General features: G+C 45.7%; 1 protein-coding gene across 1 annotated transcript in view; it reads left to right on the top strand.

Annotated features, from left to right (window-relative positions):
• LOC307092479 (polycystin-1-like protein 2) overlaps window positions 1-22,729 on the top strand; it is a gene marked incomplete at both ends in the record, with an annotated part of 78,534 nt that overhangs the window by 28,297 nt on the left and 27,508 nt on the right. The window contains 15 exon segments of the mRNA XM_079759759.1: window positions 365-414; window positions 2,395-2,502; window positions 2,506-2,512; window positions 4,518-4,680; window positions 6,583-6,700; window positions 7,329-7,358; window positions 7,362-7,448; window positions 9,245-9,467; window positions 10,039-10,232; window positions 14,766-14,791; window positions 14,793-14,994; window positions 17,281-17,382; window positions 18,993-19,163; window positions 19,165-19,172; window positions 21,948-22,094. Coding sequence (XP_079615885.1) covers window positions 365-414; window positions 2,395-2,502; window positions 2,506-2,512; window positions 4,518-4,680; window positions 6,583-6,700; window positions 7,329-7,358; window positions 7,362-7,448; window positions 9,245-9,467; window positions 10,039-10,232; window positions 14,766-14,791; window positions 14,793-14,994; window positions 17,281-17,382; window positions 18,993-19,163; window positions 19,165-19,172; window positions 21,948-22,094 — 1,636 coding nt within the window.

Raw genomic sequence — 22,729 nt, 5'->3', positions numbered from 1 at the left:
GACCTGAATGTTTGCTATGGTCCCTAAACTCGTGGTTGGCAAACTGTGGCTTGCGAGCCACATGCGGCTCTTTGGCTCCTTGAGTGTGGCTCTTCCACAAAATACCACGGCCTGGGCGAGTCTATTTTGAAGAAGTGGCGTTAGAAGAAGTTTAAGTTTAAAAAATTTGGCTCTCAAAAGAAATTTCAATCGTTGTACTGTTGATATTAGGCTCTGTTGACTAATGAGTTTGCCGACCACTGCCCTAAACCATTTCCAAAGACAGGCAAATTCCCCAGGATCTTCAACATACCTTGTGACTTTGTCCTTTGGCAACTTTATCAATACCACCAAAGTCTGACACCTATTCCCACTGTGTTCACAGCTCCTTCCAGTCTCCAAGAACCATCTGGAACAAACACTGAGGAAAAGAATGTGAGTATTTTTTAAAACACTTAACCTCACAAGGAAAAGATATCCAAGTAATCTGGGGGGTTTTTGTTTGTTTGGTTGGTTCTGGTTTTTCAGAACACTAGGAATCACCAATATTTCTTCTGCTTAAAGAGAGACCCAGATGGATTGAAATTAAACAAAGCATGCTCTCTATTTGTGTTATAAATCAATAGTAAGATATCTATGATACATACATATCTTTTAGCCATCTTGGAAATTAAAACCACACTTCTAAAAATATATTAATGGGTACAAGAAAAAAATCACATGAGAAACTTAAATATATTTCTAAGTGACAATGACAATACAACCTACCCAAATTTGTGAGATGCAACCAAGGCAGTGCTCAGAGGCAAATTTATTTCTTTTAATATGTATATCAGAAAATAGGCTTGCTTCTTACAGGGCTGTGATATTTCATCTTCAGTTAACACTTTGAGATTAGATCTGCCTCTCTTTTCTCATTAGCTATTATAATTAAAGTACTATTGGTGGGTCCCAATTCCATGATAAAAGTGCATACATGGGCAGTGTGCTGGTTTTATAGCAAGACTAAGTCTTTGACTCCCTGCTGTTGACATTGCTCATGCATGCATTTATTCAATAACAAAGACTTATTTTGCATCTACAATGTTCAAGGCTTAGCATCAGGGGCTGGAGATACAATGGCGAATAAAAAGACATGATCCCTGCCTTCATGAACCTTACTGGGTCAGATTAACAAACAAATTAGCATGTAATTAGGAATTTTGATATGTCTAACTAGAACCAATAGGGTGCAATGAAAGCAACTAACAGAGGGTGATCTAGCAAATGTGATCAGACAAGGACTTTTTTAAAAAATTCTTCATTGTTTAAAGTATTACACATGTCTCCTTTTCCCCACATTGACCTCTCCCTGATGTTCCCACCCCAGATAAGGAGTCTTAAGAGGTGACATATAATAAGGGGGAACCTGCTGGAAAATAGAACAAGAGCTTTCTAGGTGCATGGATTAGAGGGCTCTGAGGCCTATGTGGAGGAGGGGTTGGATGTAGGAGATAACAGAGAGATGGACAGAGGTCAGATCACATGGAGTCTAAGATGCCAAGGCAAGAGGGTTTGTGTTTTATTACCAGGCCATCGGAGACCACTGGGGTTGAATTCTGCTGTAGCCTCATGTTACTCCAGGTCAAGCCCTATGAGCATGAGCTGTTTAACAGGTCCTTCCAGAATTGACTCCAGGAACACACTGCATGCTGGCTGATCCCTATTCCTAGAATCCTCATGCTCTCCATTGTTGCCAGCTGACCTTCACTCCTCTTCAAGGTAGCTCTCTTTGGGGTCTAGTCCTCTGGGGAAGCTTGCCCTGATGCTAGCTGTCTGCTTTGTAGAGGTAAAAGCTCGGTGCCCTCCTCTGCACTAGACAAAAAAAGGAAACACATCACTAGTTTCTCTCATTTAATCCACAGCAATCCCGGGAATCAGATGCTATCAAACCCTTGGAGGGACAGAAGCTGAGAGGCTTTAGATACTGGCCAGAGGTCCCAGGGCCAATGATCCAGTCTGAGATCTGGCTGCCCCAAGGCCTACATTCTTAACTTAATGACCCCCTCTCCTGCATTCTCATAATCTCCTGGGCCCCCTTTCCTGTAGCAGTTAGCACTCTGTGTTTTAATTATTGGTTTCCTTGTCTGTCTTCCCTACTAAATGGAAGGACAGAGGCCTGGTCTATATTCCTGTTTGTCTAGGCATCAAGCACAGGGCCTGGCTAGAGCAGGTTCTGATAATGCAATTGAACACAGGGTGGACCTTTAGCACTGAGCCCACAACTAAAGTTACTTACCCAGTGATCATCCCAAGGGGAACCAGGCAGATCGGACAAGGTGTCTCCATTCCACACCTTGGCACGATTGCTCTGAGGTAGAGGGTGGGATGCTAACTGTGGAGAAGTGTCTTACAAACCAGCTGCTTTTTCTGCAGAGAGATAAAGGGGATGTGGAGGTATACGTGGAACCTGGTCAGTATGTGGATCCTTTCACGACAGTGACTCTGGGCTGGCCGGATAGTGACAAGGATTTACACTTCCACTGATCATGTGGTAGGTGGCGTTAGAGCTCTGAAGCTGTCCTATCTCATCACAAAGTGATGGATAGCGGTTAGCTTTGCTGTTCTTTTTCTTAACCTTCACACCCGCATACTCATACTCATTTTGTGTACATTGTATATGCCAAAGGCTGCAAATTCCAATGGAAATGGGAGGTAACAGTGAAAAACTAAGGTGGGGGTGGTCGTGGAGGCAGGCAACAAGGAGATGCATTATCTGTAGAGAATTTAAGAACTATAACAAACCTGAAAGTCAGTCTGCTGTTGTATTTTCACTACAAACAAAGTCAGTGGTAAAATACGCCTCCCTCTTAGATGGATCCTTCCTTTCACCTCCATGCCTTAGAAGGAGAAAGTGATGAGGCATTGTTTTGGCAAACCAAAATTGTAGCATTAGTGCTTATTTTTAAGAAATGGTTGTCCTGGTCCTGGCTGGGTATCTCCATTGGTTAGAGCACCATCCAATATGCTAAGGTTGCAGGTTTAATCCCTGGTCAGGGCACATACAAGAATCAATCAATGAATACATAAATGAGTGAACAACAAATTGATGTGTGTTTTTTTCCTCTCCCTCTCTTTCTTTCCTACCTCCCTCCCTCCCCCCTCTCTCTCTAAAAATAAATAATTTTTTTAAGTTACAACAACAACAAAAGAAATGGTTGTCCTCCTTTTCATAAGGATATATCCTAGCTACGTACACATTCTTTAGAAAGAAAATGAATGTATTCATACTGTACATATTTCATTTGCTACCCTTCTTTTTATTGAACAATATATCCTGCATACTTTAATGTCACAGTATCTTTGTCTCCATCTTGATATTCATAGTAGTTGCATAATAGACTGTCAATTGATGCATGATCATTTATCTACCATTGCCTTCTTTTTGGACATTTTCAAATTATTTGCCTTTATAAACACTGTAATGTTTATATAGGCAAATAATTTTGGCCATTTTGGCCATTTTCTAATTATTTGCCTGTATAAACATCTTTATAGTTCAATCTTTATTTGCATCTGTGATTACTTTCATAAATACATTTCTAGAAATGCAATAACTGGGTCAAAGTCATAAAAAATTTGAAGGTTTTTTTTGTTGGTGTTGTTAATCCTCACCTGAGGATATTTTTTGCATTAATTTTTAGAGAGAGTGGAAGGGAGGGGGAGAGCCAGAGAGAGAGAAACACCTATGTGAGAGAGACACATTGATTGGTTGCCTCCTGAGTTACATGTCCTTGACCAGAATCAAACCTGTGACCCTTCAGTCTGCGGGCCGAGGCTCTAACCACTGAGCAACTGTCTAGGGCTAAAATTTAAAGTCTTTTGACATTAATTATTAAGTGGTCAGAATGTCCTTGTGAGTATTAGTTCTTGTTATCTGAATGAATGAAGGATACCATGCAGAGTTTAGGTGATGGAGCTGATGACCTGGCCCCTGGACATGTCTTTGGAATGACTATCATATTGGGGGCAGGGGATAAACAGCAGTAAACAAATTTGAAGGGCAAAGAATACAGAGACTTACTAAGATGGTGTCATAAAGCAGGAGGTGACACTGCAGCCTCCCAGGTGGAGGGACAGCTCCCCAGATCCCCAGTGCACCCCACAGCGACACACAGCTGTGGACAATCACTTCCACGTGGAGTGAGAATTACACCAGTGACAAAAAGCTGCCCTGGACATTTTCCCAGGCGGGGCACCTCTCGTTATATGCCAGCCTGCTCACCAGCGCAAGTCACCGGTACAAAACAAGCCAACATATTCTGCAGGTTTGCTCAGAGTCTGGGTGAAGCACAGGTCATTTTACCAGAAGTATCCTTCTGCAGTACCGTTCTTGCAACCTGCAAGTGAAAATTTAAAAAATATATCAAAATCTCTATTCGAAGCTGATTTTCTTATCTATGACCCTTTTCTTCTGAGAACCCCAAACCAGAAGGTAGCCATATGTGTGAGGTTCAGAGTTCCTGGATGGGCAGTGTTTGCCCATCTCTGTTTCTCAGGCCGTTGCTGGGCTCAGTGGAGCAACTGTGTTGAGAGGCACCTGCTCTGCACAGACCAGAGGGAGCTGGTGGTTCCGCCGTCCTGCCTGCCATCACCTGATTCTGCAGTCACCCTGCATCTGGCCATCTGGAGAGGCCAGGAGCTGGAGAAGCAGGAGGAGCAGTCCGCCCCCCTGGAACTCAAGCCTTGAGTCAGGTGGGGCCGAGAGAACGAACTCCTGCAGTGATGAATTCATTCATCATTCAGGCACCATTTACTGAGAACCAACTTCGTCTGGCATTGACTTAGAGCAGGGCCTACAGTGGTGGTCAAAACCAGACCCGGTCTCAGTTCTTATAGGGTTACTACCTTGTGGTCAGCAGTGATTCGAAAATGAATGAAAGAAGAGAACATACTTCTATGACAACTTTCCCAACTTGGGGTCAGGAAAGGCTTCCCTCAGCAGAGAAGAGAAGCGTGAAGAGGAATGAAACTGGCCAGGGAAAAAGGGACTGGGAAGAGAACAGAGTGATAAAGGAGGGCGCACAGAATAACCTGGACCTGAAAGAGGCTGGTGTGGGAAAGAGAGAGGCAAGAAGAAACTGAAGAGTAGGCAGGGCCTTGCAGTCATGTCAAAGACAGGATTTTGGTCTTTATCCTAAGAGTTTGGGAAAGCCATGCAAGAGTTTTAAGCAGGCTCAGGACATGATTGCGTTTTGCTTCAAAATGCTCTGGGTGCAGGGTGGAGGAGGGCAAGAGAGAATTCAGGGAGATTGCTTAGGCTCTTGCAGGAATCTGGGTGAGAGCTCAAGATCGCTTGGTCTATCACTCAGGTCCCTGCAGGAAGCAGATGGCTCACTCAGACCAGGAGTTGATGAGAGCTGGATGAGAGTGGGCAGAAATGAGGGAACAACCTGGGGATGACAATGCAGAACTACAACCGGGGGGGGGGGGGGGGGGGAGCCATTATCTCCTCTTAGGAATGCAGAAGTAAGGGAGTGGGGGATGGCGTTACTAGAAACCTCGAGGATCTGCAGCTTGGGACAGGTGCCCCCCAACAGGAGCTGTGGTCTTGGCTGGAGGAACACAGCCGCTGCCAGCTGCAGCCCATCAGGGGAAGTTGTAAGTAAATAAATACCTTAGCCTCTGTCCTCTCACCCTCAAACACCAGCCAATGCTTCCCATTGGCTGAGCCCAACCGGAAGCCAGAGGGTGCAGAAGACTGGGTGATGCAGTCTACAGGGATCAGTCTCCTAGTACACAGAGGCCTGGAGTTGATGGACAGTGGGCTGCAGGGTAATGTCTGCACGGAGAATGTCTGGCACACTTATCCTAGGATAGACATGAAGACAGGAGTAGGGCGATTTAAAGAGCTGCTTTCAAGTTATAACTGAAAGGACCTGGGAATGGATTGAACACACAGCAAGTGCCAAAGTAATTCCCACTGGCTCAAGGGAGGGGGCATTATAGAGAAAGCCCAGAATTCAAATTAAGCCATGTTGGTTCACATTCCATCCCCCACTGAAACAAATCATATATAAGCTCCCCAACCTGGTTTGCTGGTCTGTGATATGGGGATTCTAATATGACACTCATAAGGTGTGGTAAGCATTGAATAAGCTAATAACAATGGAAGTCATGTATAAACTGTGGCATGAATGCTATAAAATCAGAGCATTCATTTATTATTATTAGAACGAGGAAGAATCACAGACAATGCCTGCTCTAATCCCCTCACAAGGAAACTGAGGCTCAGAGAGTTCATGTAAGGCGACCATTCCAAAGTGTCAGGGACAGAATTCAAGGCCAGCGTCCTATCTCAGCCTTACACACTTTCCATATCGTTACCCTGGGCAGTGCATGAAATGGGAATTCAGTCAGGCACAAATCACTCCACCTTCATGGCCAAAGCTATTTCCCAGTTTTGGTTGGGGTGGGGGTTGCTTTTATTCCATCTTTCACTTGAAAAAAAGGCCCTTTCTCACCTTCTCAAAGGACTGAGAACAACTGGACAAAAGACCAGGCAGGTAGGTGGCCACGATGCCTGAATGAGCTTCCTCACTCTGTTCTCTGTCTCCCTTTCAGCTGTGAGAACTGCGGGCCAGTGAATGCCAGCGAAGACGTTATGTTCAGGGTCTCCATGGGGTATGATTCCCCAGAAGCCATGTTCAGCTGGTATTTAGATAACACTCCACTAGAGAAGGTGAGGACACTGGCAACCACTCAAAAATGGGAATGTTTCCCCACTTTGACTTCTCATATGCCTAGGACTAAGCTGGGGTGGGTCAACTCCACTCGGAGCTGGTGGAGGGGGATAAAGGGGTGGGGCACATTCCCCAAAGGAAAACCAGGGCATTGGTCAGAGCAAGAATGGGTGCCTGGGAGCAAAAACAGTGGGGAAACACCACTGCAGGTGCTGTTGGTGCTCCAGCCCTGTGGCCAGTAACTGTGCAGCTTATGTGATCCAGAGCTCCCTGTGGGATCAGGCTGAGGCTGGATGACCCCTGAGACCACTTCTTTGCCTAGTTTCATTCTCCACCCTATTCTGCTTCCCTCCCTCCCCTACTGGTTTTCCCTAAGAGCCCTCCCTCAATAAACCATCTGCAGGTGAATCCTCATCTCAGGCTGTGCTTCTAGGGGACCTGACCTAGGACAATACCCTAACCAGGATGGAGACTGCACATCTGGGCTGACCTCAGGAAGCACACAGTGCCTGCTACTCATCCATCAGAATAAATCTGAAAGGCCTCCCAGGGTCAGAAACCAGTGTCCTGCTGAGGTCTACTGGCCTGACTGTAATCTCAGGGGCTCTGGACTGTGCTCTCTTTCAGATCCAGCCCCTCCCAGCAGCCTGTAGACTCTGAGGATTTTGGTCAAGATCTTTGATCCTCCTCCAGAGCAACACCTCCACCCTGCTGCTCAACAGCTCCCTGCTGCAGGTCTGGGGCCAGGCCAGATGCATCCGTGTCACAGGTGGGAAGGCCTCCCTCGGTGTCTTGTCATGGATTCGGTCTGTTGCAGAAAATGAGCCAAGACAAACCCAGAAACCTGACATATAGAACATCAGGCTCTGGTGTGAATCCCATCGACCACCACTTTCTAGCTTGGAGGATTTAAACAAGGGATTTAACCTCTCTGTGCCTCAGTTTCCACACATGTAAAGCAGGTGTACTAAAATCACCTGCCTCCTAATTGTATGGTGCACGGTAGATGAGACAGCACCTCCGGTGCAAGCAGATCATCCTGGGGTCGTGCAGCCTGCATGTCTTGCCAGGACGATTCAGCACTTTTTAGTTAAAACAAGCCCAGCGCACAGGGCAAAATAGATTCTCAAAAAGATAAATACTGAGGGTGAGAATTCTTTTTCTGGATGGATTCCTTTGACTCAGTATTTCTCAAAGTGGCTCATAGACCACCCACACTGGGATAACCTGGGGTACTAATATAGAATGCACACTCCTGGGTTTATCCCAAACCTTCTGAATTAAGTCTAGGCCAAGGAATGAGTTTTAGTTAAGATTTTCTTTATGCCCAGTTCTTGCAGATGTATACTCTTTCTGAAAAACCAGGAGATTACGCCAGGTGATGCGGAATGTTGGTGCAGCAGGTCAACTGGGGGGCGGGGGAGGTTTTGCTATTCTCTGTGCTGTGGGGCCTGGAAAGAGCATGGTCTCAGGTGGGTGATCCAGATCCTGGCTGTGGCCCTACCTAGCTGAATGAGTTTGAGCAAGTCATTGCTCCCAGTATACTCCCTCCTCACCAAACTCTGAGGAAGCTCCATTTACAGCCCCATTTTACAGATGAGGAACTGACTCTCAAAAGCTTAAGTCCAAGGTCACATAGCTAGTAAATGGCAGAACTGGGATCAAGCGTAGGTCTGTATGAATCTGTTCTTCCATTTCTGCCCAATTTCTCAAAGTGAGATGCTGGGATGTCCTGCATCAGGGCAGCTGTTAGATTTCCAGATTTCTGAGCCCATCCCAGAACCTCCAGAGAGGTCTGAGGCTCAGGGTCCAGAGAGGGACTTGGGAATCTGCATGTTCAGCAAGTTCCCCAGATGACCCCAACGCATGGTTAGTGCAAATTAGAAAAAGTCTCCTCTTTCTGTGCAGACGCAGCTCTGAGCTGGGGTGCACAGCTTCATGACCATGGTAAGCTGAATAAAGACCCCAAGATGTCCATGTTCTCATCCCCGAGCCTGTGAATATGTCACCTAACATAGCGAAAGGGACTTTTGCAGATGTGACTTAAGTTAAAGATCTTGAGATGATCCTGCATTATCTGGATGGGCCCAATGTAATCACAGGTTCTTATAAAAGGGAGGCAGAGGAAGAGATGATTACAGAAGAAGAAAAGGCAATTCGATTACAGAAGCAAGAAGGCAGGTGATGGGAGGAAGGAGTTATGAGTCAAGGGGTGTAGGCAGCCTGCAGAAGTGGGAAAAGACAAAGAAGTGGATTCTCCAGGAGAGCCTCTGGAAGGAACCAGCCCTGCCAACATTAGCTCTGTCAAACGGATTTTGGACTTCTGGCCTCCAGAACTAGAAGATAACAAATTTGTGCTGTCCTAAGCCACCAAGTTTGTGGTCATTTGTTATGGCAGCTCTAGGAAACTAATTGAACGAGCAAAGCACAGAGTGGATTTCACTTCCCCCAGTGCTTGCCTTGCCCAGCTCTGCCCAGGAGCCCTGATGCTCACTGGCATTCCCACCCTGGCTAACCCCTGATTTGGTTGTTTCCAGTGACAGATTCTGCTGCCTCGGCTTTCAGGAGGACATAGTGAGCCAACCGTGTTGAATCTGACCAGTCCTGAAGCTCTGCGGGTGAATTTGACTTCAGGGGGCGCAGTTTTGGGGATCCAGCTGCACTGGAGACCTGACATCCCTCTCATACTCAGCCTGGGCTATGGCTACCACCCCAACAAGACCAGCTACGACGCCAAAGCTCACCTTCCACCAGTGGCTGCTCCAGGTAGTCACATCATCAGACCAGTTTCTCAAGCTGCTTCCTGGGAGTGTGACCAGCTCAAAACTTGAGCATCAGAAGCCAAAGGGGAAAAAAGAAAAAGAAAAAAACACTTGCTACATTAAGTGCTTATTTTTGTTGTTGGTATAATAATAATTATTATTGTTATTATTCAGCAATATTAGATGAGCACTTATTATATGCCCTAAAAAAGCTGACAAGCACTCACAGAACTGACCTCATTGCAATCCTCCCAGCCCTCAGGAATGGGGGCTATTGAAATCTCCACTTTCCAGGTAAGAGCAGAGAGGTTAAGCAACTGGTCCAAAGTCAAACATCCAAGAAGGACAGAGTGAGAATTTGAACCATTGTCTGTTTGACTTGGCAGCCATGTCCTGCACACTAACTGGGAGTGCCTCATTTATGCTCCTGGTCTAAGGAGGAGAGGGTACTGCTAGCACATTGGGGAGACCATCAGGGTCAGCTTTCCTGGCAAATTACCTCAGTCCCCCTTTTCTATGATGTTAGCCACGTCTCCACAAGGCTTCAGGCTGACCCTAAGCCCCATTTCCTGCAGATGGGCTGTCCACATGGATCCTGAGCCCAGAGGACCTGCACTTTGGAGAAGGTGTCTACTATCTGACTGTGATCCCCGAGTCTGACCTGGAGCTGACCCCTGGCAGAGACCTCACAGTTGGCATCACCACCTTCCTTTCCCATTGTGTGTTTTGGGATGAGATCCAGGAAACTTGGGACAATTCTGGGTGCCAGGTAAGGAGGAGGAAATGAAGAAGACAGAACAGCTTGGTGGGGTGCGTCCTGCTCCTTTAGGGTCCTGTTTTAGTGCCTCTGGTATACCATCAGCCCCTCCTTGGGTCCTTTGCATGTGTGCCTGGGAACGCACCCCGAACCCCCATTCAGTGATATTAACTCCTCCGTCACATTCCAGCTGAAATGTCACTTCCTCCAGAAACTCCTCAATGCCCTGGTTAGCTCAGATTTCCTTCTGTGAACACTCAGAGCACACAGGCCCGTCTCCTCCATGGACTAAGCGGAGTAGTAGCTCACATCCTCTCAGATCACTGAACCATGTCTGTACCCTCAGTGCACTGGGAGTCACACGAGACAGGTGCAATGTGCTTTGCTCACTGTTAGGAACAAATGACCACTGAACGAATGGACAAATGGCTGGGAAGCCCTGCTGACTTGGTTGTGGAAAGAGGCCAGAGTGTCATGTCCAAGGAGTCCTTTATTCTATTCCATGGTGCTGTGTTCCATGCTTTCTTGTGTTATCTCATCAAATCTTCACAATAACCCTCTAAGATAGTTGGTATTCACATTCTACAGATGGTAAAACAAAGGCTCGGGAAATTCAACTAACTAGCCCCGAATTTCTCACCTAGTAGGTAAAAGAGCTGGGACTCAAACTCAGGTCTGTCTGCCTCCAGAGAATAAGCCTTAGCGATATGAGGCACTGTTTCTCCGGAGCCCAGGCCAGTCTCACTAAGCCCCTGGATGGCACATGGCTCTATTAACTGCAATTAAATCCCTGTTTTGGGTCAGTTCAGCTCTGCTCCCAAGAAGGCAAGTGTGCTGGTAGCAGATATTGGCTTTGATGCCATCAGAAGCCATCGCTGTGGTATCAGTATCTCCCTTCCCCCTTCTATGCTATTGTATATGCTGTTCTCTTCCCTAGAATGCCCTTCTTACCTACAATACCTATTCACCCTTCAATCTCCCACCCCACTGCCACCTTCTTCAGGGAGCTTCTCAGATGTCTGAGTCTCCCTCTGTTGGATTTCCACAGCACTTCATACTTTCCCCAAGAACAGCAGCCTCCATTTCTAGCTCAAATTTATCACACATCTGTCTCCACCTACGAGACCATAAATGCCTTATTTCATTTATTCTACAAATAGTTACCATGTGCCTGGCCAACTGGTGGGGATATAACGGTGAGAAAAACCAGTGAGCTTTCAGTTTAGCAGAGGACACAGACAAGAAACCTATGGCACATGCCATGTCAAATGATGCCAGTTACAGTAGCATAAGAGGTCAGGTTGCAACAGAGTCACAGAAGGGGACTCAGAGCGAGCTCCTTCCAGGTCCTTTTCTGCTGCCATGGCAACTCCTGCCCTGGCTTCCAGCTGCCACACATGGGGAGTTCCCAGAGCACCAGGAAGAGATGAGGGGGCACTGAGATGTCCAAGGCACAGCAGGTCCCCCCACTTGCAGCACAGGTCTTTGTTCCTTATGAACAATACCCTGGTTGTGTGGTGACCTCCTAGAGTCCTTGCTCCCAGAGGCTGTTTGATCCCCATGTTGCTGGCACAGAGTGCCCGCTACAGGCTGCCCTCAGATGCCCGAGGCTCAGAAAGTGTAGGGGCTGGCAGCAAGGGCTCCACCATTAGACAGACTTGGGTCCAATCCCACTTCATCAATTCTAGCAAGGTGACCTGGGACGAGTCACCCGCCTCTTTGAGCTTTCCCGTCTGGAAATGAGCACAAAGATACTTGTAGTTGGAGGTGGGAACCTAGGTGAGATTAGGGGTATGAGGTACTTAGTGTGGTGTCTGGCACACAGTGAGTGCTCCATAGAGTAAAGAGATGGCTGTGTTAGCCAATATGAATATAGAAAAGACAAAACTGTACATAAAATAGAAATCAAGGAGACAATGAACATGGGATTCAGCATGGTGGGTAGGTGGGGAGAAGCATGAGAACAGGTTGGGAAAGGACCACTTCACTAAAAGTAAGTTATTGGGAAGTTCCTAGCTTTTGAGTTGTGGGTGCTTGGGTGCTTATTGTGTTATTTAAAATATACACTTACTGCCCTAGCTGGTTTGGCTCTGTGGATAGAGAGTCGGCCTGCCGAATGAAGGGTCTCAGGTTCGATTCTGGTCAAGGGCACATGCCTGGGTTTCAGGTTCGATCCCCAGTGTGGGGCATTTAGGAGGCAGCCGATCAATGATTCTCTCTCATCGTTAATGTTTCTATCTCCCTCTCCTTCTCCCTTCCTCTCTGAAATCAATAAAAAAATACATATATACACTTACTAATGCATACATACATGAATGTGGATGTACAAAGGTCTATGTGAAAGTGTGTCACAGATGAAAAGTACCCAACATTGTGTACTTGCTGCTTATTATAGATATATATACAGATACAGATATGTCGAGGTCATTGAGGGCCATAAATAAGTAAATGGGATCATCAAGTTTGCATGGAAAACCACCAATGAATCCTCTAAATAGCTAAAGAAGGTTCCAAATCTATGGACTACAGACCTCGTCACGGGGTAAAGGCAGAAATATTGCAAGGGGTCTGAGAGCCATACTAAAGGCACAACTACTGTTGCACAGATTAATTTCAAATTTTAAAAGAGGTCCTCATGCTAGAAAAGGTTGAGAAAACGGCTTTTTCTTCCTCTCCCCGGAAGTCTTGTGAAAACCCAGAAGGGCAAAGATCTTAGACATAAATCAGATCTGGTCCCAGGGCTCCCAGCACTGAGATGGTCTTGTTACTGGCACCTGCTTGGGTTTCTTCTCTGAAACTAGCCCCACCCCTTCCGGGTGTGCCAAGTGTTCCCATAAGCCTCACAGCTGTATGCCAAATGCTCTGGCCAGAATTGGGAAACAGTGAGAAAAACAACAGAACACACAAGGGACTAAGACCCATTTGAAATCCATCAATGAACAGTTGGTGCCATGCCTTTGTTGGGTGGCTCATTTAAGGAAAAGGGGACATGTTTGGGATATGGCAGATTCTTCCTTACCAGGCATTGAGCAGAGTACTTTCCACATGCCAGTGTTTCCTGCTTCCTCCTTCCTTCACCTTGTGGTGTACCCTGAATTGAAAGGGTGGTTCTGGAAAAAAAAAAAAAAAGAAAGGGTGGTTCTGGGTTGTGGGGTTGAATTAAATCCTCTTTACCCACCAAATGGCCCTGGGGGGGAGAATTCAAACTGGTCGAGGGCTTTAGGGAAGGCTTGCTTCTAAGTGCAGGGTATACATTAAGAGCACAGCTAGGGTCCCTGCCCTCGCCCATTCCTGTCTCCCTGTCCCCAACCTCATTGTCCCATACCACATGGGACAGTATTCCAAGCTCCACCCACATGCCCCACCTACTCAGGCTGATGATCCTGAGGAATAAGTCAGTGCGGGCCCTAGAAGCAAGGAATTCTGAGGTTCCAGGTCCCCGAGCCTCAGTTTAAAAGTGAAAGGGTAGGATAAGTCAAGTGAGGCACCAAGAGAGCAAAATTTAAGGAGGACTCATTTTCAGGGTCACCCAAGGCCTTGCCCTAGTCCTAGCTAGGTGGTATGTGCTGTGGTGGGAATGTCTCCTCAGCCCCAATGCCTCATCCTGTGTATCGGAGCACAGCCAAGGACAGCTAGAATGGGACCCTTCTAAGGAGAAGCCCAGGACAAGGGCTCCAGATGCCTAGAGCTAAGGAAGGGGGGTCAAGTTTAGGGAATACTTTCCTGGTGCTGAGACACCAGCTTAGAATGAAATATTTGCCTTTCCCTTTTCCTAGCATGGTTCCCCCAGTCTTGGTCTTCCTTTGCTGTTCAGTGTAAGATGGCCAACTTAAGATGTTCAGTTTGAAAAGCAGGAAAGTCCCTAGCATTGGTCACCCTGGATGTCCTCTCAGCACCTAGCCCATTGCCTGGTCTAGAATTAGCATTCAACAAATATCTGTACAATGAATGAGCATCAGGTGAGAGAATGGACTGGAATGATGCACACCGAAGTGTGATAATGGTTGGTTGTGGAGGGTGAGGGACAGAGGGGACTTCAGCTTGCCCTGCAATACTTATCTACAAAAGGCAAAGCAGACTGACAAGGTGGACAGTTGCCCATTGAGAGTGATGGATACAAAGATGTTTCTTTTTTAAAAAAATATATTTTATTGATTTTTTACAGAGAGGAAGAGAGAGGGGATAGAGAGCTAGAAACATCGATCAGCTGCCTCCTGCACACCCACCACTGGGGATGTGCCCGCAACCAAGGCACATGCCCTTGACCGGAATCGAACCTGGGACCCCCGAGTCCGCAGGCCAACGCTCTATCCACTGAGCCAAACCGGCCTCGGCCAAAGATGTTTCTTAAAGGCAATGTTCTCCTCATTTTAAAATTATTTTTTAATTAAAATTTTAAAAACCCAAACAGAATCCTGAAACTGGTCCCCCAACAGGCTCCCTAGCCTCTTCTCAGGACAGTGTCCACTTCTCATCACTCTCCCTTGGGCTTGAGCCATTCAGGGATGTACTCGCATTGCTACCAGGGCCTCTTTGCGGTTGCAGGTGGGGCCACGAACCACTGCCTCCCAGACACTGCCTCTGCAACCATCTTACCTTCTTTGGAAGCACATTCTTGGTGATGCCCAATGCCCTTGATGTCCGCCAGACCAGAGAGCTCTTTGCCACCTTTGAGGACAATCCAGTAGTTGTGACCACTGTGGGCTATCTCTTCGTGACCTGCGTGCTGGTGGTGATCTGGGCAAGGAGGAAGGATGCTCAGGATCAGGCCAAGGTGAGATTGATGGTCCTGGGGAATGGGAGGGAGAAGCAGGTGTGAACCCTTGCAGGAGCTCCAGGGAATGGAGCCCAGATGGGGAACCAAGAGGCTAGACGAAAATCTAGGCCTTGATCCCTGTAATCATCTCAGGCAAGCCAGCCCCCAGCCTCTTTATCTGTAAAAATGTTCTTTTTCATAAAATTATCACAAGGATTATGATATTGATCATTTATTAAGAATTTACTATATGCTAGGCATTACCCCCATTTAATACTCAGAATAGCCCTAAGAAGAAAGTACCGTGTTGAGGGTCCCCCAAGACCACCCTCAAGTTCAATGATTTTCTAGTAGGACTCACAGAACCTCAGGAAAGCTGTTATACTCATGATTATAGTTTATCACAGTGAAAGGATACAGATTAAAACCAGTAAAGGGAAGGGGTCCCTGGGAGATCAGGTGAGAGCTTCCAGTTGCCCTTTACCAATGGAATTGTATGGACAGACTTAATTCTCCTAGCAAAGTATTACCATCAAGAAAAGCTCACCTAAACTTTGGTGTCTAGGGTTTAATTGGGGGTCAGTCACATAGGTATGGAGTGCGCACATGACTGACTTTCCTTATATAGTCTCCAACAAACCACCCCACTCCTGCCCAGGGTCAAATTGATACAGCATGGCTCAGAGCCTGCACCAGAAATCACATTGTTAGCATAGACTACCTGCTGTGGCCCACGGCCCCAGGTATTCAAGGACATACTTATAATACTGGATCTTCTGGGGAGTTATAGATTATCTTTCAGAATCTGGACAAGAGCCAGTCCTTTCTTTGAAATGTGCAGGGTTTGGACAACCCAAGCTTGCTGAGTTCACCCTTTACTGCACAATACCTCTATCATCTTACAGAGGAGGCAACCAAGGATCAGAGAGCACAATTAACTGGTCAAGAGCCACCCTCCTGGGAGGCAGAATTCAAACCTTGAACTCTGATCATAAGACAGGTCTGAGGATAGAAACAAGATCAAACAACACATTGTGCAACAAATTACAACAACAAAGTTCTGATTATTGTTCCAATATATGCTCCATGTCTGACACATAGTGAGCCTCCAATAAATATCTGTGAGTGAGTGAGCACATAAATGAACGCTAGTATGCAGGCGCAAAGCTCTGAAACATTTCTATTCTCTGCCCTCTCCCCACATAGCAACACCTCTTGGGTGTTAAGATGATATGGCACTTAAGATAAATAGCTGCAGCGTTTATACTGCTGTCTTTGATTCACTCAAGGGATTAAACATTAATACTTTAAGTGCTTAGCTGTAGTTTGATTCCCACAAGGCAGAGTCTGGGATGGAGTTTAGCATGCAGAGTGTTTATCAAGGAATGCCCGGGATCAGCCCATGGGAAGGCAGGGAAGGAGACAGGATGAGTAGAGAGAGAAGCTGAGCTGAAATTCAGCCCACTGACTGCCCCGCCGACCCAGAGAGAACTCCAGAGCTCTCCAGAATTGGGTTGAGATGCCCAAGTCTTGATCACACTCAGGCACCACATCAATCTGCCATTGTATGTTGGCCTCCCCAGGGGGGTGCATGACCTCAACAGAGGTGGCTCTTGCATCCCTGACAACAGCACCTCAGCAACTGGGGCAACAAGCCCTCCCTTGACAGATCTGAGCATCTCATCACAGCTTTTGAAAATATTTTTATTTTTTGCTTAATCACCTTAACATTCATTCCTTTTAAAATCCCTTAGCCCTAGCTGGTTTGGCTCAGCGGATAGAGCTATGGCCTTCGGACTGAAGGGTCTTCGGTTTGATTCCAATTAAGGGCACATGACCGGATTGTGGGCTCAATCCCCAGTAGGGGGTGTGCAGGAGGCAGCCGATCAATGATTCTCTCTCATCACTGATGTTTCGATCTCTCTCTCCCTCTCCCTTCCTCTTTGAAATAAATAAAAATATTTTTTAAAATCCCTTAGAGGCACAATATGGTTATCAAATGCTACAACAAATTATATATAAACAGAGTTTGTATCATTCACCAGATCAAACATTATCAGCTTAATAATACCAAGTTCATTTCCAATCCGACTACTTTAGGTCGTATTTAATAAAAAATGCATTTTGAACTTTTTATTTTAAAAGTGTTTGTTTTTCTCTATTCTCACCTGATGGAATAAGTAAATAGCATACATAATTTTGCTTCCCCCCTTTAATTGTCATGAATGCCCAGCTCACTGTTGGCTGCTGTGCCGTGGATAAACCCACTGAGCAGAGTCCTCCTGACTTAATCCTTCTGTCCAGGTGAAGGTCACAGTACTGGAGGACAATGATCCCTTTGCCCAGTACCACTACCTGGTGACAGCCTACATGGGACATCAGAGAGGGCCAGCTACTTCCTCAAAGGTACCTGACCATTCAAGGTCGCTCAGTCAATCAGCATGTGACACTCAGCAAAGTGCTTGCCAGTCCATTGTTGGGTTACTTTAGCAGAGTGGATTTGGTGCTGTAGGGTGTGTGTGTTTTTCTCTTGCCTTTTGTTTTTTATAGGAATCTTTTTGTCAAATAAAATATCACCCCAAGCCCCAATATTTAAAAAGAAAAAGGAGTTGGTTAATAGAGAGTTGGAGTCTAGCATAGTGCCACTGGTCATCTCTCTTATCCCTATCAAGGAATAACTCAGTTGGTCACCTGCATGCAAATTTGCTCACATATGAAGAACAATCAATAAAATGATCAATGAATACAGGTAAAAGAGAATTTATAAGAGAGAGGGAAGAAAGGAAAGAGAAAAAATGCCCACCATTTGAAAACAATGAGTCTTACATTATATTTTTTAAGTAAACTGATTAGCTAGCATCTAGCTAAGAGGTCAAACTGAGCCTTGAGTCCTTGAACAGGCTGACTGAAGGTAGTAAAGAAACTATTTTACTTTTTTATAGATTCTCTGAAATCCTTGAACATTTAGCTGAGGGGCATACAGCAGGTTGTCTCTGTGATGTCTCAGCATCTTTAGTTAGGTCTGCCCTCCCTACGCCATATCCCTCCTCAGATACATTATCCCTTGCAGCAGCCTCCAAGGGTCCTTTACCAAAACTGAGGGCTCCAAGGAACACAGGTAAGGAGGAGAAAGTGAAGAAGACAGAACTGACATTTTTATTCTGTCTTTATTTTATCAAAATTGATATTAGGCTTCATTAGTGTAGGGCATTTATCTGTTTACTTTTTATTTTTTAATCTTATTATTTTTATTTATTTATTTTTAAAAATTGTTTTATTTTTATTTATTACTGTGTCTTAGGTCTTCAACCAGCAGTCTAAAACAAAGTAAGTGCTCAGTAACTATCTGTTAAATTAATGTAGGATTCAAAAACATAACAAAAAAAAGTAGGATACAATTTTATCCAGCTCATGAAATAACCATCTCATTTTGTTTGACACTGAGGAGTCCTTAACAGGAAGTGATACCTGTGATGCACAGGCCATTTCTCTTCGTGGAGAGTTGCAGTCACATTTCAATCTGATATAGTTTTAGTCTGATTTCCCCTAGCACAGAAAATTAGGCATGCCCATCAGCATCACCTGGACAGCTTTAGAAAAACACAGATTCCTGGGCCCTATCCCTAATATTCCTAAGTGGTAGATATGCAGCAAAGCCTGGGTATTTTCAACATAGGGGACATTCATTCATTCATGTCTCAATGCCAGGCCCTCTGGGAGACACTGGAATATAGCTGTTAGGGGGGAAACCAGTTCCTGCTCTACAGCCCTTACAAATAAATATATGAGAAGTTTGAAAAGGCCACCAGACGTGAATACAGATAATATCACCCCAAATCTTCATACAACTAAAAAATAACCAGGCAGGTCCAACATGGGAGGAGAGGAGAGGATGAAAGGGCCATGCTTGCTGTTTTTCCTTGTGTTTGTTTGTTTGTTTTTTACATTTCCAATGAAATACTGCCATTGGGGCTTGGTTACCATGTACGCTGGCCACTCTGGATTCTGGATTTCAGGTGACTATAACCCTATATGGCCTGGATGGAGAGAGTGAGCCCCACCACCTGTCAGACCCTGACATTCCGATTTTTGAACAAGGAGGAGTGAATGTGTTCTTACTCTCCACCCTGTTCCCCCTGGGGGAACTGAGGAGCCTGCGGCTGTGGCATGACAACTTAGGGGACCGGCCCATCCTGGTGAGTAGGGGTTGAGCAAACCACAAGAACCTACTAAGCCCTAGGCCAGGGCTGGGCACTGTGCATTTGCTGCCTTGCTGATCTTCACAGGCCTCTGAACGACACATGGAATGGATTCCTATTTCACAGATAAGGAAACTGAGGGTCAGAAAGGACCACCAGAAGATAAACAATCCAATCAAAAAATGGGCAAAGGACCTAAATAGACACTTTTCGAAAGAGGACACAGAAAAGGCCGAGAGATGCAAATCAAAACACAATTAGTAACAAAATCACTAATCATCCGAGAGATGCAAATCAACACAATGAGGTACCATCTCACACCTGTCAGAATGGCTATCATCAACAAATCAACAAATGACAAGTGCTGGCAAGGATGTGGAGAAAAAGGAACCCTCGTGCACTGCTGGTGGGAATGCAGACTGGTGCAGCCACTGTGGAAAACAATATGGAGTTTCCTCAAAAAGTTAAAAATGGAACTCCCATTTGACCCAGTGATCCCACTTGAAGGAATATATCCCAAGAAACCAAAAACACCAATCAGAAAAGATATATATGCACCCCTATGTTCATAGCAGCACAATTCACCATAGCTAAGATTTGGAAACAGCCTACTAGTAAGTGCCCATCAGCAGGTGAGTGGATTAAAAGACTGTGGTACATCTACACAATGGAATACTATGTCACTACAAAAAAGAAGGAACTTTTACCATTTGCAATAGCATGGATGGAACCAAAGAGCATTATGCTAAGCAAAATAAGCCAGTCGGAGAAAGATAAATACCACATGATCTCACTCATATGTGGGATACAATGATCAACATAAACTGATGAACAAAAATAGATCCAGAGACAAGGTAGCACTGAACAGACCGTCCAACCTCAGAGTGAAGGCAGGGGAGGGGCGGGTTAGAGATCAACCAAAGGACTTGTAAGCATGCCTATTAGCATAACCAATGGACACAGACACTGGGGCAGTGGGGGCTTGCCCTCGGGGGTGGGAGTGGTGGGGGGGTCAGTGGGGAGGGGGAAGGAGACATCTAATACTTTAAACAATAAAAAAAGGAAAGAAAGGACCACCAGTCCAGGGGCCACAGAGATTGAATCAGTATCTAGGAGAGAAACTAGAACTTGCAGCCCTGGTGTCCAATGCTATCACCCTTAGCACTTTTGCAGCATCAACCTATCATTTAGCTCTTTGTTTCAGCATCTGTAAAATGGGAACAGATGCCAATCATGAAGACAAACCCTGCCCAATAAGAGGACATTGAGCTGATTCTCTGGTAGAAGAAGCTGCCGCTGCTGAATACTAAGCTAAGGTCATCTTCACAATGACCCTCAGGGACAAGTACTGTTAATATCCTCGTTTTACAGGAGGAAAACCTAAGCTCAGGGAAGATAATTGACTTGCCCAAAGTCACACAGCTGGCAAGTTCAAGGCCAAGACGCCTCCCCATTCTATCTGAGGTCAAAGCTAGTGATCCAAATGAGTGGTTTCCAGCCTGACCACCCCATCATCGGCTGGCAGCTTTAGAAAAACACAGCATTTATATTGCTGCCTTTGATTTACCTAAGGGATTAAACATTAATACTTTAAGTGCTTCAGTTGTAGTTGGTTCCCATGAAGCAGACTCTGAGATGGAGTTGAGCATGCAGGGTGTTTATTAAGGAGTATCGGGGGTCACCTCTGGGAAGGAAGGGAAGGAAGCAGGATGAGCAGAGAGAGAAGTATCGATGCAGCCCCAAAACAGCCCGGTTGACCCCCTCGCTCCCCGACACTCCCCAGGGAGCTCTGGAGCTGTCCTGACTTGTGTTGAGATGCCTAGGTCTTGATCATGCCCAGGCACTGCATCCACCAGTCACTGGATGTCAGCCTCCCCAGCAGGCTGTGTGACCTCAACAGACGTGGCTCTGGCATGCCTGACAGGGCTGTCCTCCCAGAAATGAGAAAATGGATGTAAAGAACTTCATAGTTTAGCCGGCCAGCGTGGCTCAGTGTTTGAGCATCGACCTATCAACCTGGAGGTCACAGTTTGATTCCTGGTCAGGCACATGCCCAGGGTTGCAGGCTCCATTCCTCCAGGAGGCAGCCAATCAATGATTCTCTCTCATCATTGATGTTTCTATCTCTCTCTCCTTCTCCCTTTCTCTCTAAAATCAATTAAAAAAATCTTTTTTTTTTAAAGAACTTCTTAGTTTAGTCTCTATTATGCAGTAAATGCTCTGCAAAAGGAGTGGCTACTGATATTATTACTATTTTATTGGTTGTAAGGCAACAGAGAAATTGGCTGCTGCTGGATCTGACATTCCAGCAGAGGTGAGATGATTTCATCTCTTCTAACTCAGGTTAGATGATACTTGCAAAGTCCTGAGTCCAAGATGGATAGTAGGCTCATTCTCTGGGTGGAAGGAAGCCTGTGGGAGGATCAAATTTTGTGTCTGCACCTCCCTGAATGCACACATTTAGATAACCTGTATTTCCTTTTCACTTGTTCTTGCTGCCCTGTGTTGGGGTTAACGGTTTCTAGCATCATAACTGTGAAAATATGGCGGCCTTCAACAGCTGGCTCTCTACCCTAGCTGAACACCCTACATGAGGCCAAATTCACCTACTGATCAGGGCATTTTGATCAAGGCATCGAGAACAGTGAAGAAAAAAAATAAATAAAATCTCTCTTTACAGGAGCTCTTGTTCTTGGGCTCAGGTTTGCAAAGGTGTTCAAAAAAGTCTTGTCCCCCTGACCTTGTCCTCAAAAGTGTGGGTCCTTTCTCCAGGTACGTGAGCCGGGTGCTGGTGCATGACCTGGCGATGGGCAGGAAGTGGTATTTCCTCTGCAATTTGTGGCTGTCCATCGATGTCGGAGACTGTGTCCTTGACAAAGTATTTCCAGTGGCCACAGAGCAGGACAGGAAACAATTCAGGTACTTTCCCCCCTCTTTTTTTTCCTTTTTAAGCACATGCTCTTTTCTTTCTTCTTTCATTTCTAGGGAACTTGTATCACAATCCAGGCGCAGCCAAATAAAAGCACATTTCAGCTAGCAGGACTGGGTAGCTTTGAGTGTGTAACATTAATGACCAATCAGTTTTTCTTGTTAAGAATGAAAGGCCCTGGAGCAGTGGTTCTCAACCTTTCTAATGCCACGACCCTTTAATACAGTTCCTCATATTGTTGTGACCCCCAACCATAAAATTATTTTCGTTGCTACTTCATAACTGTAATTTTGCTATTGCTAATGAATCGTAATGTAAATATCTGTATTTTCCGATGGTCTTAGGCTCTACAATTGTATCAAAACATGTGATGCCTAAAAACTAAACAAGGCGCTTTCTACAGACAGGAGCGTGTCATTAGTCCATGAATCCTTGGTGCTCAGTGGAGCACTGGCCCAAAAGCGCTAGGATCACCAAATATTTGTTGAATGAATAGAACAACCATTTGGAAATTGCTGTTTTTGGCAACTGACCTCTTTCTTTATACACCTTTACTCTGAGTCCAAGCCACCCACACACCCCAGGGTGGCATCCAAGTATTATACAACCCTGGAGGGTGCTGGCA

This window comes from Cnephaeus nilssonii (genome assembly GCF_951640355.1).
Source record: "Cnephaeus nilssonii genome assembly, chromosome: 20".
NCBI classification, from domain to species: domain Eukaryota; kingdom Metazoa; phylum Chordata; class Mammalia; order Chiroptera; family Vespertilionidae; genus Cnephaeus; species Cnephaeus nilssonii.
The sequence above is the reverse complement of the archived record's forward strand: the minus strand, read 5'-3'. Positions and strand labels throughout refer to the sequence as shown.